Genomic DNA, 16,818 nt, shown 5'->3' with positions numbered 1-16,818 from the left:
ACAGGAAGAGCCACTTGACGATGATGCGGAGGATGCAGACCGTACGTCGAGTAAAGAGTCCGAGCCAGATCTCCGCCCTCCAAGACATTTACATGAAATAAGAGAAGCGGAACCTTTTAGGGTGGCTGACAAGCTGCTCATTGGGGGTAGTGCTGACAACCCGAAGATGGAATGGTTTTCCTGTGACTGCTCGATGTCGGAGTTTAAGTCACAAATACGAGGCTCACAACACCTCCATGCACTTCGATCGCGCGGCTGGTTCAACTATGTGTCCAACACCTCCCTTGGTTTGAATTTCAGCACTTTTAGTGTCGGCTTGGCAGGCACTGCAACTAGACAAGTTGATCCCGGACAAACCTTCAAACAAGGCTTTCTCGAAGAATGAGAAAACACCCCTCGGAGCTGGAGCCTACGGGACTTAATGGACTTCGACGTGTGCTCGTGTCGGCATGCACTTTCAATGCTCGGTGCGTCCACCTGGTGGATTTGTTGAGAACGGATACTTTGGCGGCACTGATTGATCGGTGCCATTTCATCAACGATGATGCTCGTACCCGGCTGAACGCGGCGCTGGAAAATCCTGACCCGTTCGCCATCGTAGAATTATGGGAGGCAAGGCCCGGGTGGCAGGACGATCTCGGCAACTCTCTGTTAGTTTGCATCCGGGCTCTCTGCAAGAGTGGTTGTGATGCACAGCATGAAGTATTCAACGTGCTCTGGAAGCCGCAACACGAACGAAAGCTCTACCGCCTTGAGCTGCAACCCCGGGACCACTCGTGGCTCAACTTGTTGAAAGATTCGGAGGACTCGATGACCATGGTTGTGCTCTCGAAGACCGGCTTGCCGCTGTGGGGAATCCATGCAGACGAGCTAACAGGACCACAAGACCTACTATGCTGGAGACAGCCATCGTAATCAACAGGTCGCTTTCGCCCGTTCGGCATCTAAAAAGGATGAGAGGACATAAGCATAGAGACCCGCCATGGCGCAACGCCGACAGGCAGTGGAAGTATAGTGGAAGGTTCGGGCCATTCCAGTCGGGGCCTCATTCAGGCTTCCAGAAGGGAATCGTCTGAAGACCATCGTTGCGTTGACGGACACGCACCTCTTGCTGGAGCAAACAACTTGGTCCAACTTATCAAGAAGACTCTCAAAATCAAGTCGTCCCGCAAGGTTTGTCACTGGTAATACGCCTCGGACAACTCCGACGACGACAGTGCCGGTGACGATGTTAGGCCGGTGCCGGTAGATGTGCGTTGACAAGCTCAATTTGGATGACAAAATTGTCAACGATCTTGATCTGCGCCTCCGGGAGGAACATGGCTTTGGCAGTGCTTATCTGATTGTTCTGTGACCGATACAGAGAAAGAAGGTCGGTGTAGTGAAGTCGACAAGGGTGGGCGATTTCTGGACACCACCCTGGCGAGGCTGTTACTTAGGCAGCGAGATTCAGCTTCTGAAGGGAGGGGATCGGGTGCATGTTCGTTGGGTTGACAGCTGCCGCAGGACTGCCGCTGACCTTGCATGTGCTGGACGAGGGGCGCCTAACGACAGTGACGAATGGGCTACTTATCATGGTCAAAGGTGCACACAGATCTAAGTGGTGAGCAGGGACCGTGGTGGCACGACTTGCGTCGTTGGCATAAGATGATGGATTAACAAGGAGTCTTCAAGGGCTTCATGACCTAGAGCTACGCTACGTGGACCGTCCTCATTGGCGGGAGCAATGGACATGAAAGGCTATTTCCATTAGGAAACCCACGTGCTTGTGACACCTCTAGTGGAGCGACTCGTAATAAGAGGGATACTTTAGGTATCGTAAGGGCTCTCTATCGCTATACGTAAATAGAGAAAAGGTATTATAGTTATTAAGTAATACTGAAAAGTATTTTTGTTAGTGGTAGCCTATATTTACTTTGTTAAACTTGATTATTTTATTTATTTTGCTTGTCTACACTGCTCTTTCACTGTAGATATAGGACAGTCTCAGGTCAATTGGCTCAAAAGTTCCACGGGCTAATCGGAGGGTAGGATTTTATCCCCGGACTAATGGATAAGCTACGATAACATGATTATATAATCTTGTAAAATTGACAGACATATCCTGAAAAAAAACGCCAAGAACTGAAAAAACAGGGTCCCGATTGACGCGTAACGTTATGTCAGACAAATGCCCATCCCTAGCCGAAAGGGCCTAGCGAGCCCCCAGAAAGATTATTCAGCGTAAACCAAGCGCTTCTTTTAACCAGTTTGGATTTAGTCGTCGATCATCCGACAACGTCATTTACCGTGCCATTTCCAGAAAAAAAAAGAAGTTCTTGTGCGCAGTTCGTTTCTTCGTGCTATTCGGTCGCAAGTTGATTGCGAAGCCATGGACCCCGTGAGTCTCATGGATCGACCTGTTGAGCTGAGACATGATTATGAAGAGGATTTCGCAGACGAAGCCTCGGAGGACTATGGCAGCGATTCGAAGCAATCGCAGGCTGACGAGTCGGATCAGAGCGATCATGAGAGTCACGATAAGGTACTACAGCGAGTCTCAACGCTTCTCGCCCAAACCTAACATATCATAGGCCGTTGATTCTGCATCAGAGCATGAAGAAGCTCTTCCTCTTCACGACATCAGCTTCGGCGTCCTAGCAAAAGCGCAGGAAACATTGAGTCCCCACCAGCGAAAACGAAAGCTCGCAGAGACGCTTCAAGAATCAGTTCCGGGTTCTGGCGAGCGCACAGCCCAGGATACCTTCGATACGCGGAAAAGATCGAAAGAAACTCGCGTTGACGCTCCAAAGCGGTCGTCGAAGCATGCCCCAACCATCGAGTCCGCCCGCAAACCAGTCTCGCGGAAGAGAACCATTTTCGAACCTCCAGCGGCGCAAAAATTTCGAGACCCACGCTTTGATCCAACCGTCATGTCCGCTAATCGCGACAGGAATTCAACCTACAAAGCAAACAAGACCTATTCGTTTCTTACCTAATACCAGGCCGCGGAGATTCTAGACTTGAAATCACAAATCAAGAAGGTAAAAGACCCTCATGTTATAGCTGACTTGAAGCGGCAAGTCATGTCTATGGAGGCCAAGGTCCGCAATGCGGAATCTCGACAAAAGGAAGAAACAATCGAGAAACGTCACAAGGAGGAAGAGAAGGAAGCTCTTCGTACTGGCCAGAAATCAAGACCTTACTACCTCAAAGAGGCGGATGTTAAGAAAAGAGTTAAAGAGGAGAGGCTACAGAGTATAAGCAAAGGAGCTCGTGATAAAGCCGAGAAAAGGAGAATGAAGCGGGAAAAGGGCAAAGAGGCCAGAGACATGCCTAGGGTGAGACGTGAAAGATGATCCGAGACAGACAGAGGAGATATTGAACGATTTATTCACTCGACTTCCTATCATGGCTTCAACTCCATATCGACTACCAATTTTCCTCCCACGCCACGATGATAATCTTCCACCAACTCGTTGAGCTTTTCGAGAGGATACGTCCTGATCTTGGCTTTGACGGATTTCTTGGCCGCGAAGTCGACCATGGCCTGCAACTGGTGATTCCGGCCTGTCAAGACACCCACCAGTCTAATATGCCGAAATACCAGATCTCCAGGTTTAAACCGCCAGCCATCCTTGGGAAAGCTCACACACACGCACGTGCTGTGGTTTTTGATGATTCCCATCCCAAAGTCGAATGCTGGCTGGGATTCAGGCAAGATCAGGGATGCATCGCAACCCTTTTCGCCTTCAAGGCCTTTCGCTGGCTCTCCAAACAGGCGCCTCTTCGCGGCCTCGACAGACTCTTGCAGGGCATCCACCACGGTGACATTCGCGCTATCCTCATCAAGCTCTTCAACCACGGCTTTCAGCATCCCGATTGCAGGCGTTGTGTCCACGGCCACTACATGCCATCCCAATTTTGCAGCGAATTGCACCCCCAAATGGCCCAGACCGCCTCCCGCCCCGACGATCGCCACCGATTTCTTCTGCCTGCCACTCTCGGCCGCCGATGAGCCAGTCATGTCCAATCCCGCGGCCTGCAGAGCGTTCCAGACCGTGACACCCGCGCACATGAGCGGCGCAATGTCTACTGCCTTCATGCTGCCACCCTCCGGCACCCTCGCGACCTGCCGTGGGTCCACGAGACAGAATTCCTGAAACCCGCCGTCCCGGGTCAATCCGAGATTGGTTTCCTCACCAGGGAGTCGTCATGGTGTCGATAGCGTATTCACTTGGTGAAAATGGTATCTGCACATACATGCCATTAGTTAAAAAGGCAATAAGTCGAGTCGGAACAAGAGTTTGAATGTTTTAAAAAAACCTGGTTGGAACCCGGTCGGATTTGTAGATGACAATGCTACCACCACGTTCAGCTGGCATGAACCAATTAGCATGGCAGCGGGTGTTGTCTTTCTCAATAATTCTTTACGTGGCTTGAGCCCTCTTCGCCGAAGTAGCTTGGCAACCAGTGAGAGTGGCAGTCCCGCTCTTCCACACTTCAGATCTCGACAGCCCCACTACGACGTGCCTCGATTGTTAGATGAGACCCAAGCATTGACCGCGTTGAGCTTCAGAAGTTTCAATGTGGTGTGATTCAAGGCTGCATCAAGCTTCCGTTCTTGCAAGGTGTGCCAAATCGTTTTCAAGATGCCTCGACAGAGGAGCCATCGGCGTGACGACTTGCTCAATGACTCAATCATGACGTGAAAGTTGTCGTAGACGTCGTGACTAGTGAGGAAATCCATAAGAGCAAACGCGCTCACGGCTGTTGCTTGTACCGAGTAAGGGGCGAAGCAAGTCAGACAAAGCTGGGCAATGCGTTTGCACGACTCCAGCAGTTTTTCTTCAGCTCCTTGCCTGGCCACGTCGTCAACGTCAACATCCAGGTTTCGTAAGAGGATGCTCTGGACCTGGATACAGCGAGTATGGTAGGCTAGACAGGGTCAAGTCAGCACTTTCCCTTGCTGCTGACAACACACCTACTGAAGATCCACCAATGGCGCAGTCGGGGAAGACAGATCTTCGGGCCTGACACCAAAGGGTAACGAACGCCGCCATCTCACCAGTTCGGCCTCAATCTGACACGAAGGACTTGCCCCAGGTCGAACTGCAAGCGCGTCAATTAGGCACATTCCTTTCCCAGCCGTTTGCATTTGCTGTTTTGGGACACTCACCTCGAGTTCTGAAGGACGTAATCTTCGGATGTCTGCTCATTGGCACTACGCTCATCGGCACCCATGATGACGGCCTGGCGCAAAGCCTCGACGGTGCCGTCGGTGTCCCAGGGATTGAACAGCACGCTTCCACGCAGTTGCTCAGCGGCACCAGCGAACACGGAGAGAAGCAGGACACCCTTTCTCTCGCATTGGGTCGCCACGTACTCGTACGAGACCAGATTCATGCCGTCCCGGATCGACGACACAAAGCAGATATCCGAGGCGGAGTACATGGTGATGAGCTGGTCAAACGGTACGCTTTGATGCAATAAATGGACCAATCTGTAGTCGTTCGACGCTGAGTGTGCTGTCAGCAGCCAGCACTCCAGACGGGCCCACGGACTCAAACTCACCGTATTTCTGGTTCAGCGCTTCGACCTGGCAATGGAGATTCGTCGCCAGATCCTGGTGGTCTTGCACACTCTGCCTGCTTGGCACGGCCACCTGGATCATACCGACTTGTCCGACGAGATGCGAGTTGATGTCCAGGACGTGCTCCAAGGCGGTAATCTTCTGGGGAATGCCATTGGTGTAGTCTAGTCGTTCGGATACTCCTTAGAATGATCCAATAGCGACGTCACTATACACGGGGTTAGTGGTTACTTTAAAATGCCCTCATGTCATCGAAATCTCCTACAATTTACGCGACTTGCACGATAAAGGACCACTCAAATAACTCCCTTCTCCACCTTTGACATTAAGCCATGATCCAAAAAGTCGAATACTCCCAGGATACGAAAGTCCGGCATTTTGATCATTGGAGACTTAGACAGTGGTGCAGCCCCCTTACTTCCTCACGATATATCTAGACCATCTGTGCTTTACCGCTCGCAATAGCGTATCACTCGGCGACGGACGGACTCCTTTGACAATCCATTTCGTTAAGCTATCTTTGATCACAATCAGGGCGTGTCAGGATGTCCTCGTGGTTCATTCCCAGTAAGGGTAGACCCTTTGCGCGACTAGAGTCCTCCAAAAGATCGAATAAACCGCCACCAAGTGCGTTATTGAGCTGCCGTAGGAATCGTCCCTTTAGCGCCTCGATTTCATTTAGGAGAAGTCCGTGTTCCGACGACGTCAAAGTGTCTTCAAAACTTGGGTCATTAGTACTAGTCTAGACATAATGAGTCTAACTTATATTCGATTACTCGCCGCCACTTTATTGTCTCTAATCGACTAATCTCGACTAATAAGGCCTAGTGACAACCACTTAAATCTGTCCGCGAATTTAAGCCATCTCTAGCCTGTATCGATCTGCTTGCCTAGCTTTCTACGACACTAATTCTACCGCACTACGTCAAAAGCGTCGGAATTAATAAGGCCACTTTGCGTCTTACGTTGCCCTCGATAACGACCCGAAAATTCGACGCCCTAAGTATACTAGATCAGCGAAATATAGGCTTCCGACTTCGATTCTTTAGTGGTCATCCTTCTGAGCGAGCTTATATTTAGCTCGCTATCGACCAAGTGGCCTCTATTAACGATAGTATCGTTATACGATTTCGCTAGACGAGCTAATGCGAAACGACGAAGATAACTATTTAAGTAGTTCGCTATCACAATAGCGTCGATACTTCGCACGAGGGTTCTGAGATTCGAACTAAAGATACCGGCTACCGATATTGCTCTATCTTGCTACAGAAAGAAAATGACTTCTTTGAAAGCACTAAAGGTATAGCTATTAGCTATCGCCAACACTATTTTAATGACGCTATCGATACGATCGCGGGATAGAGCGGCCTAGTGTCTATTAGGAGATAGTGTAGAAGTATACGAGAAGAGTCGTCGCTATAATCGTACTACTTTTATAGTCTATCTATTAATATCCCCCTATTAGAGTTTAGACTCTCGTTTTGCGTTCTACTCGTCCTAGTACGATTAGACTAGTATTACTTCCTTTTTTTTCGATCTTAACTAGCTCGATAAAGCTTACTATTAAATAAAGCCTCTTTTTTTAGGTCTCTTCGATAGTATCTCTAATAGTATATCGATACGTAATCTCTTTATAGATTATATATCTTTTATATTTAATACTATTATCGACTTTATTTTATTAATAAGCGATATTGTTCTCTCCCTAATAATCTTCTCCTTCTTCTCCTTCTTCTTTTACTACTACTACTACTACTACTACTACTACTCGTACTACTCGTACTACTCTTCCTAATTTTCTTACTTACTACTTCTATATCTCTAGAGCACTTATAATCCTATCGGCCCCGCTTGATCGCTAAAGACTTTCTCGACTATCTATTTAGTCTCGAAATATCTACGAATACTTAGCTACCCTTCGCTTAGGTCTTCGTCCTATACTATTCTATTAGATCGAAATTCTATCTTAGTATTTAGGATAGGATAGCTAGGATAACTAAATAGATACTCGTTATATCCGCGAATACTCTATTCTTTAGGGGCGTAGTTAACCGCTTTCGTTAATATCGAGCCGATACTAAAACCTTAATAGTAACTATACGAGTAAACTATAACGACCTCGTTAGTAGTTTAAGAAAAGGTCTTATACGAGATATCCTACTAAGCTAGTATCGTATATAAAATATATATTAAGTAATATCGTATACTCTATATATATATAAATCTATAACCCTAACTATCTCGAACCTAAGCTTCGAGTCGATTAGTATCGCGAGGGGCCGTTACTATTTAGATCTTCGCCCTAAATACAATACGTTCGTCGCTACTAAGTTATAATCTTCTTTATAGAGCGCGAAGAGAGCGCTAAAGCTTATATACGACTTATAAATAAATAGTTAGTAAAGGCCAAGAATAATAAATCGAGTCCTATTTAGTTAGTTACTAATAAGCGGCTAAACGAGTAACTAGGTTAGTATACTAATATATTAGCGCTCTTCTAGCGATCGTACATTAAGATTAATACCGTACCGAACATAACGAAGGCCTCTCGATCTTATTAGGTTATCCTCGAAGCGCTAAACGAGCTTATTAACGACCGTATCGTCGTACGTTAACGTATTTATCTAAATTATTTTCCGACCTTCAACTCGGTCGAGTCGATAGACACTATTATTCTACGAAACGCCTCTAAAGGTCGAAACTCGGTCTCTTCTGTGTTTATACGCTACGCCGATACGCGGAAAGTCACTTAATAGCGTAATCTTGAAAGTCCCTTTCTCCTCCGCGCCGAGCTCTCGTGCCCTTCGAAGGAGCCTAGGAAAGTCTTTTATCTAGTCCATACTATTTAAACGTAGTCGTACTACACCGTCTTCTTCGTCGAACGGAATAACTTCGGAGGGAGAATCGCTCGAAGTAGTGGAGAATCCGTCCTCTAGTGTAGGTGATACTCGCGGTGCCAAGTCAATAGATTGTGCAACTACGGTCCTACCTTGAGGTAGATTATCCCTAGTCTAAAGTGCCTCATACGTTGACGGGCGCGGCTCGTATAGTGCCGGTAACGTTACATTGCCACTCCGCGTCAATATATTCTCTACGGTCGGGTACGCGTCGACTTCGATTTCGCTCGTTATATCTAACTTAGCTATAGTGGAAGGTGAATATAGATAAAGGACTCCGGCGGCCTAATGGATTACGATATGGGCGACTAGATAGCCTATAGAGGGCCTAGACTCGTGATGTCTATTATGACCGCAATCTCCTAATGATAAGTCTTCTTCCAATCGGTTAGGCCGAGACTAGCATTGAGCTAATATGGGCTCGTTATTTAGGTCTATACTCGTACTGCTATTGAGTGGCGATAGCGTAGCTTATTTATCTAAAACTTAGGGAGATTCGATAGGGAGAGATCGTAGAAGGACCTAGATATCCTTATAAATAGCCTAAATATTTACTATAGAGTCGAGAAACTTTTAAGAAAGCTATATACTATTATATTCGAGACTCGCGTACTCGTATAGTATTATCGACTCTAGCGCCGTAAGAAGAAAACGTCGCAAACCCTTACAAAGAAAATAGTGACTTTAATAAATATTCGATTAAATCATCGTAGAATAGAAAGGTTCTTTAAAACGTTAAGGTAATTTATTTCTAATATATAAGAGATAAGATATTTTTAGTACGTAAGAGTAAGAAGAGTATAAGGACGGCTTATAGAGAATAGCCTTCGAAATACTTCGTAAATAGTCTATATTTAACACTAGAGGGTCTAATTTCGGATTTAATGTTTATAGGGCTAAAAATAGCTATAGTATATTGCTAGAAGCCTAGAGCCTTTCTATAGTGTCAACCTTATATCTCGGCGCGTATCCCTATTCGTTAACTACGTAATATACACTCTAGTGGAAAGTGCAAGTCACGTACTTACGACTCCAAAAAGTAGCGGTCACTATTATCGGCTACATTTAGTTATCTAGGCAAACCAAGGAACGAACTAGTGTAGATAGCGACAATGGAAGCTCTCTACTTTGGATTGGAAGGCTCCAATCTCTCCTTTTCACTTCTCTTCTACCACCGAAGGTATAGTGATTCATATCGATAGCAACTCCAACTACTCCGACTCCAACGCGCTCGTGTGCGCGTGACGCGTCAACACCACAAACTCAACGACGATCCTTACGGCCCAACACAACGCGCGCGAGGTCGATGAAGGAACTCACAGTACATAGGCGTAGATAGCGAGAACACGGAACATATACGACAGACGAAGTTTTGGGGTGATCGGCTGGCGAAAGAGCCACAAGCGCAAGTCCAAACCGAGACGCCCACCCCGGCTATTGCCCAGGTCTTCCAACTGGTCCGAAGCATGGTAATGAGCTACGAGACGAAAGTGAAAGACCATCCAAGAACGTACGAGCATAAGGTCGAGTCATTGTTATTTATCACTCACCGGTTGCTCATGCTCGTTTTTGGAATGGCCGGCCTCCTTAGTACAGGTAACAGTAGGTGCTTAACACGATTTGAAGGATGCATCTCGATTTTGGTTGGCTAAAAGCACCAAAATTGGACATGCCGATATGCTGCTGTGCAGTGGTGAGTCGGACCGGTTTGCTGATGTTGGCAAGACCTGAAAACCCGGATAGCAACAGGGCTGTAGAGGGCCAAGGCTGCTTTCATTTATGACTATCGTTCCTCCAACACTCCGAAGAATATCGAAGAGGCTGCTTCTGCCCTCTTCCCTCGTACCCCTACACGCAATTACAAGGTAGTGGAAGCGGGGCCCTCATTCCAGCGGCCGTACGCAGATATTGCCTTGCTTCAGATCGTGTACTCGTGTGAAACGGACCTCGTCGGTGCTAGTGGCGTCTTGGATTTTTGTCAGGATCAGAGATGGCTCCAAGATCTGGACATTGCATGCCACCATCGAGAGCCTTAACCGTCATTCTGAGGTGCCCAGTGGAGATGGCCACATGATCCGAGACAAGTCCTGGCACAACCAGTGGATCGAGGATGTCAATTTTGAAGACGTCGAACCTGAAATCGACATCGAGGGTCAGTGGTGAGTTGCTCTTGTCGTATTGCAACGCTAAGTATTGTGAGTGGCCTTTACATTGCTGCTGCTTTCAAAGTCCTCGGCGTCAGCGCCCTCATCGTCGAGCGCAACCACCGTATTGGGGACAATTGGCGCAACTTTCCATGAGGCCGATCACTTTCCCCACCATTACTTCCCGAACCACTGGCCAAGTTGACCCCGGCCGGGAAAATGGGTGACTGGCTCGAGTGTAACGCAAGCGCCTTCGAGGGAACCGCATGGACATGGACTGACTCGAGCGTCGTTGCTGCCCTTGCAAAATGCTCCACGGGTGATTGGGACCTCACCGTTCAACACGGAACCAAGGAGGGCCAGCACACTCGGACCTTCCGCCCCAAGCCGGTTGTCCTGGCTACCTCGCTCGTATACGAATTGCCTCGACTGTAAGAGGCCTTATGGGATATATGTCAAGTGGGAGGATTATCTATGTTTATGATTTCGTATCCCATGAGTATTATGGGTGGGGTAGATGATAAGCTACTCAATAGTCATTAAGGTGCGTCTTGGCATTTCTTCTAGTTAAGGTTGCTTACCTAAACTTAACTATACCTTGGTTAAGACTCTACTCATTGCTGCCTAAAAGATTGTATATAATTAAGATTTCTCTTCTAGGTTTTTACCTAGTTATTTCCACTACCCCTATATGATTTCACTATATAAGACTATTTAAGCTATTTCTAGCCAAGATGGTTTTTATTATTATTATAGCAAAATAGAAAAGTTTCCGAGTACCTCACAACTGATTTTCGTGATGGCTTCGTACCCAAATCAAATGTCAAGGGCTAAACTGCCATCCTCCATGCGCATGTAACAGGCAAAGCCACAGCAAGAAGGACACTCCCCTTTGTGGGCACGGTAATCAAGGCTTTTCTCTGGCGCCGTCTCGTTTGACCTGCTCACCAGGCTGGGTCGGGTCTCAAAAGGCAGAAAGTCGTCGGCAAACATTGCCCGTTTCTCTCGCCCGAGTAGGGGCCACTCCGTGCCTTAATTCGCTTCTGGCCCCTGATTGTAGTGGGGATTAATTGTGCACTGCAGCGCAAGGACACAAGACACAGGCCTTAGAACGGTACGGATACTATATACGGAGTAGTTGATCCGGTTGACTCGCGCAGAAACCATGCCGATATCCTTGCTTTTAATACTACCACGCAAGCCACAAAACAGCAACTCACTCGACGAAGACTGACCTACACCAATAATATTGTATTAACTTGTATTGTTTATTTGGAGCCATGCTGTCTAATAGCAAAGGTCAAGTCATCTCACCCTGCTGCGCGTGGAGATAGTCCTCATATTGCTGAAACAACCTTTCTCATATTTAGGATATGCTAAATTTCGAGGATAGAGACAGCGGACAGTGAGAATATCCACTAAGCTTGTATGATCTTGAAGCTGTTTTTATTGCGCTCTTAGGAACGGCAGTTGCTACCCTTTGGTCCCTATCATTGGCTCCTAGCAACTTATAACACACATCGCCATATCTAGCGCTATCGTTAAACTAGCCACCCTAGTATCCAGTTCCTTCCGTAGTGCTAGGACCACGAACCAACGTAGTCGCACGGTAGCTTAAGACCCTTCGGGAAACTAATCGAAGATCCACGGCCACGACTTACCTAATTGCCACCATCGTGTGAAGTTATCATCCTCTTTTACCGTCCACTAACCTCGCTTCGTTTCGCCGCAATCCCATTTAAGGCATTCGATAAGTAGATAGCTACCGAGCACCTCGGTATAGCTAGAAATACTACGTTAATAGGAATCTAAAGCCGACCTATATCTCTACTTTCTACTAAGTAGGTAGGCGAGGTAGTAAACGCTCGCTAACGTATTAGGATAGTCCTCCCTCAGCACCTTATATCTTCCTACTAGTGCCCGTCGATACTTCGATTCTACCTCCTCGTACTTCTCCTAATATTGTAGTACCACTACTAAATTATTCACACTCATTAATATAGTGAGGTAATCCACCCCTAGTATCTTCTCACTACTTACTAGTGCTCGTCGATATATCGATTCTATCTCCTTATACTTCCCCTAATATTATAGTATCATTACTAAATTATTTATACTCGTTAATATAGTAAGATAGTCTACCCCTAGTATTTTCTCTCTTTCCGCTAATGCTCGTCGATTTATCGATTCTATCTACTCGTACTTCCCTTAATATTATAGTACTAATACTAAATTATTTATACTTATTAATATAGTGGGATAATCTACCCTTAGTACCTTCTCACTACCTACTAGTACTCGTCGACCTATCGACTCTACCTTCTCGTACTTCCCCTAATATTATAGTACCGCTACTAAATTATTCATAATCGCTAACGTAGTGGGATAGTCTACCCCTAGGACCTTCTTATACCCCTTTAGTGCCCGTCGAAACTTCGATTCTATCTCCTCGTGCTTCTCTTAATATTATAGTACCACTACTAAATTATTTATACTCGTTAACGTAGTTAGGTAGTCTATCCCTAGTATCTTCTTATACCCCTCTAGTACTCGTCGATTCATCGATTCTACCTACTCGTACTTCCCCTAATATTATAGTACGTATACTAAATTTAGTATACTCGTTAATATAGAGAAATAATCTACCCCTAGTACCTTCCCTCTTATCGCTACTACTCGTCGACCTATCGACTCTATCTCCTCGTACTTCCCCTAATATTATAGTATCGCTACCAAATTGTTTACACTCGTCAACATATCGGGATAGTATACCCCTAGCATCTTCTCCCTTACCGCGAGTGCCCGTCGATTTATCGACTCTGCCTCCTTATACTTCCCTTGAATTTGTAGCACTAGTGCCAAAATGTTTATGCCGTCTAAAGTCGTACTATCCTCTCGTCCAAAGATCTCATCTCGTACCTCTAGACTTTTTCGAACCATTGCCTCCGCCACCCTATATTGGCCATGGTCCATCGCAAAATAACTTGCCTTAAACAACACTTTCGCCTATATCTAAAGGTGATCACTTGACACTCTGTACGTCGATATAGTCTGTACATAGGGAAACAGTGCCTAACACGTTGACTAGTTATCGTAATTCGCCTCGGGAAAAGCCGCACCCATGACCTCAATATATCGCTCTTGCCACCTTTCAAGGCCTCCTTTATGTATCTCAAGCCATGTTCTCGTAGAGAGCTGTACGAGCGAGTGCATATTGAATAAATGATTTTTCATGTCGATACCGATTAGATTGTACGCTCTCAAAGTCGCAAGATCATCCTCAAAGCCGATTTCACTGTCATGAGCACTAGTATATTGCCCCCGAAGGAGGTAATCAGGAATGGCCTCGCGGTCGAACATACTCATTAATGCAAGCAGATGGGTGGCCGATTCCTGGGTCTAAAGCAGATAATCAAAGGTCGTGTACCACGTTATGATGATCGAATTAGACGCCTTCCTATCTCGTCGAGGATCTGAAATATGTTTCTGTAGAAGTCTGCTCCGTTCGCTGTTATCCTTCTGTAACATCTCAATGTACCAAGACAAGTCGATTCGTGGTGCTCGTTGGTTGATGTATGCAGCCGCCTGCGTGATCGCCAATGGCATGTAGTCCAACTTTCGTACCAACTAAGCTATATCGTCAGCATTCGCCCCAGATCCAGCGTTTTTCAGCTTCCTTGTGAGCAGGGTTTGTGCTTCCTCCAACCCCATTGGTCCAATTTCCAAAATGTTCTCACAAGGCACATCCATCCCCTCCAGAACATCTCGGCTGCGAGATGTAATCAGGATTGACCCTTTAGCAGACCGCGGAAGGTATTCGGACAGTGAGAGTTCTGTCGGCGGTGTTGTTATATTGGTGTCCATCCCGTCATGCGATGACTCAAACATGACTTCGGCGGTGTCTGCATTGTCCACAACCATCCTCCACTGGCCGTGGGTCTCGTCCGATAGGAACGCGTGCACCAACCTCAGAACGTCCATTTTGGGCTCGCTCCACCCAGGCAGTTGCAGATATGCGGCAATTTGTCGATAACTCTCTTCAAATCTTACTGCACTGCTCGCGTGTACCCAGAAAACCCATGGCTTTAGATATGTGTCTCGGATACGATAGGCATATTCGATCGCCAGCTACGACTTCCTATCCAATTTAGTTTTCGCCTTCACCAGATATTGCAGAATGTCTTACCCTACTCCTCCCAGCCCGACAACTCCGATACGCGTCCCTAGTTCGGAGGTTCGCTGCAGAATAAGATCTAGGATAGGGCGCTCGACGAAAAAGCTATCCCGGCTAAAGGGGATGGTATCGTAGGTCGTAGGGCTAGTTAGGTGTGAATTAGGTGATGCTAGCAATGAGCCAGTGTTAGTAATGTGTCTATCGGCGTTGAGGTGAAATATAGTACTAAATAGTAAAGCTAGGAGTAAATAAATACAAGATCCGAGACCAAGGCCAGCTATATTGAAGTTATAGTTCACCGGGCCACTATTCGTTTGAGGACTATAGTTAGTGGAGCCCGAGCCGCTCGTCGTATTGTGTTCATCTCCGATAGCTAACTAGCTATGATCCTTTACTCTACCTAGAGTATTCGCGCTAGGGTTAGAGGACGCCGCGATCGAGAGACGACTATCTCGACGGCGAGGGAGGGCGAGGGGTCCAACGGACCGCCCCTCTAACGCGTAGGGTCGTCGACGGTTAGGGGCGGCCGCTATCGTCGTCGCCGTCCCGTCGGCGCCTCCCGCCAAGACTCGACCCCCGTTACGCCAAGTCGACCCCCCTCACTTACTTTCGACCGCCGTCCCTTCGACTCTCGACCATCATTACCGTCCTTCTCGACTCGACTACTCTCGCCTTATTATCTCTTCTCTCTCTTACGAATAGATTTTCTTTCCGACAATAACTCTAAACCTTCCTTAGTTAAAACTAATACTCGACCCTTTTTAGGCTCACTCCTATATATCGATAAAACTTTATCGTTAAAGAAAATTATTAGTCGATCTAGAAGTAAGGCGCCGAAGAAATATACAAGTTCGAAAAGTCGCGAGAAGATAGGTATAGGAAATCACCTCGCGACTTTTCGAACTTAGATATTTCTTCGGCGGCGACCCATAAGTACTTATAAGCGATTTGCGACTTTAGAGAACCCTTAACTACCCCCTCGACTACTACTCGACTACCCTCACCACTACTCGACCACCCTCACCACTACTCGACCACCCTCACCACTACTCGACTACCCTCACCACTACTCGACCACCCTCACCACCACTCGACCACCCTCACCACCACTCGACTACCCTTATCACTACTCGACCACCCTTACCACCACTCGACCACCCTCACGCTAAGTCGACTACCCTCACGCCAAGTCGACTCTCCTCACCATAGTTACTCGACCACCCTCACCACCACTCGACCACCCTCACCACTACTCGACCACCCTCACTACCGCTCGACTACCCTCACCACTACTCGACTACCCTCACCACTACTCGACCACCCTCACTACTACTCGACCACCCTCACCACTACTCGACTACCCTCATCACTACTCGACTACCCTTACTATTACTCGACTACCCTCATCACTACTCGACTACCCTTATATTCTTCGACTACCCTTATATTCTTCGACTACCCTTATATCCTTCGACTACCCTTATATCCTTCGACTACCCTTATATTCTTCGACTACCCTCACGACTACTCGACTACCCTCACTATAATTCGACTACCCTTATCACCACTCGACCACCCTTATATCCTTCGACTACCCTTATATCTTTCGCCTACCCTTATATCCTTCGACCACCTTTTCGATATCCCCCACCTACTTCGATCTCTATTCTCACTATTTCGAGATCCTTAGATCTTGAAATAATCCTAGTTGATTCCCCTCTAATACGTCGTAGCCTTAGTTCATAAGGTCCCGATAGTTCCTTGTCGTCGTAAGGGAGTCCGGGCAGCTGATCACTATATCGGCCACAACCATAGGGACTATATACCCCGGATAGCTAATCGTCGAAGCAGTTACGAAGTTCACGCGAGAAGCAGAAGAGCAAAAGATATAAAACAACTTTTCATTCTACTATGCCGAAAGGCAGGCGCAAGGGTTAGGGTTAGGGTTAGGGTTAGGGTTAGGGTTAGGGTTAGGGTTAGGGTTAGGGTTAGGGTTAGGGTTAGGGTTAGGGTTAGGGTTAGGGTTAGGGT

At 46.9% G+C, this 16,818-nt stretch overlaps 5 protein-coding genes across 5 annotated transcripts; 2 read left to right on the top strand and 3 right to left on the bottom strand.

The window, feature by feature from the left end:
- Positions 1 to 2,371: 2,371 nt before the first annotated feature.
- EDD37DRAFT_614137 (uncharacterized protein) lies at positions 2,372 to 3,338 on the top strand (the record flags this gene model as incomplete). Its single annotated transcript, XM_062815510.1, has 3 exons — positions 2,372 to 2,524; positions 2,574 to 2,909; positions 2,985 to 3,338. The coding sequence occupies 3 exons, from the start codon at positions 2,372 to 2,374 to the stop codon at positions 3,336 to 3,338; spliced, it is 843 nt and encodes a 280-aa protein (XP_062665086.1).
- A 50-nt stretch (positions 3,339 to 3,388) lies between these two features.
- Positions 3,389 to 4,171, bottom strand: EDD37DRAFT_571625 (uncharacterized protein; the record flags this gene model as incomplete). The annotated part of the gene is made up of 1 exon (XM_062814346.1): positions 3,389 to 4,171. A coding segment is annotated over one exon (783 nt), but the record flags the coding sequence as incomplete, so codon positions are not given.
- Positions 4,172 to 5,159: 988 nt separating this feature from the next.
- On the bottom strand, positions 5,160 to 5,746 carry EDD37DRAFT_678539 (glycosyl transferase; the record flags this gene model as incomplete). The annotated part of the gene is made up of 2 exons (XM_062819651.1): positions 5,160 to 5,498; positions 5,554 to 5,746. Coding segments are annotated over 2 exons (532 nt in total), but the record flags the coding sequence as incomplete, so codon positions are not given.
- A 4,350-nt stretch (positions 5,747 to 10,096) lies between these two features.
- Positions 10,097 to 11,048, top strand: EDD37DRAFT_614134 (uncharacterized protein; the record flags this gene model as incomplete). The annotated part of the gene is made up of 5 exons (XM_062815509.1): positions 10,097 to 10,162; positions 10,227 to 10,366; positions 10,392 to 10,628; positions 10,670 to 10,737; positions 10,771 to 11,048. 5 exons carry the CDS (start codon positions 10,097 to 10,099, stop codon positions 11,046 to 11,048), a joined length of 789 nt encoding a protein of 262 aa, XP_062665083.1.
- Positions 11,049 to 13,697: 2,649 nt separating this feature from the next.
- EDD37DRAFT_660448 (uncharacterized protein) lies at positions 13,698 to 15,426 on the bottom strand (the record flags this gene model as incomplete). Its single annotated transcript, XM_062819107.1, has 5 exons — positions 13,698 to 13,974; positions 14,041 to 14,240; positions 14,358 to 14,741; positions 14,805 to 14,931; positions 15,395 to 15,426. The coding sequence occupies 5 exons, from the start codon at positions 15,424 to 15,426 to the stop codon at positions 13,698 to 13,700; spliced, it is 1,020 nt and encodes a 339-aa protein (XP_062665082.1).
- Positions 15,427 to 16,818: the final 1,392 nt, after the last annotated feature.

The sequence above is a fragment of the Exophiala viscosa genome (assembly GCF_022695815.1).
Source record: "Exophiala viscosa unplaced genomic scaffold EDD37scaffold_21, whole genome shotgun sequence".
In the NCBI taxonomy this organism is placed as follows: domain Eukaryota; kingdom Fungi; phylum Ascomycota; class Eurotiomycetes; order Chaetothyriales; family Herpotrichiellaceae; genus Exophiala; species Exophiala viscosa.
Note: the sequence above shows the minus strand (reverse complement) of the source record. Positions and strands in the feature narration are given on the sequence as shown.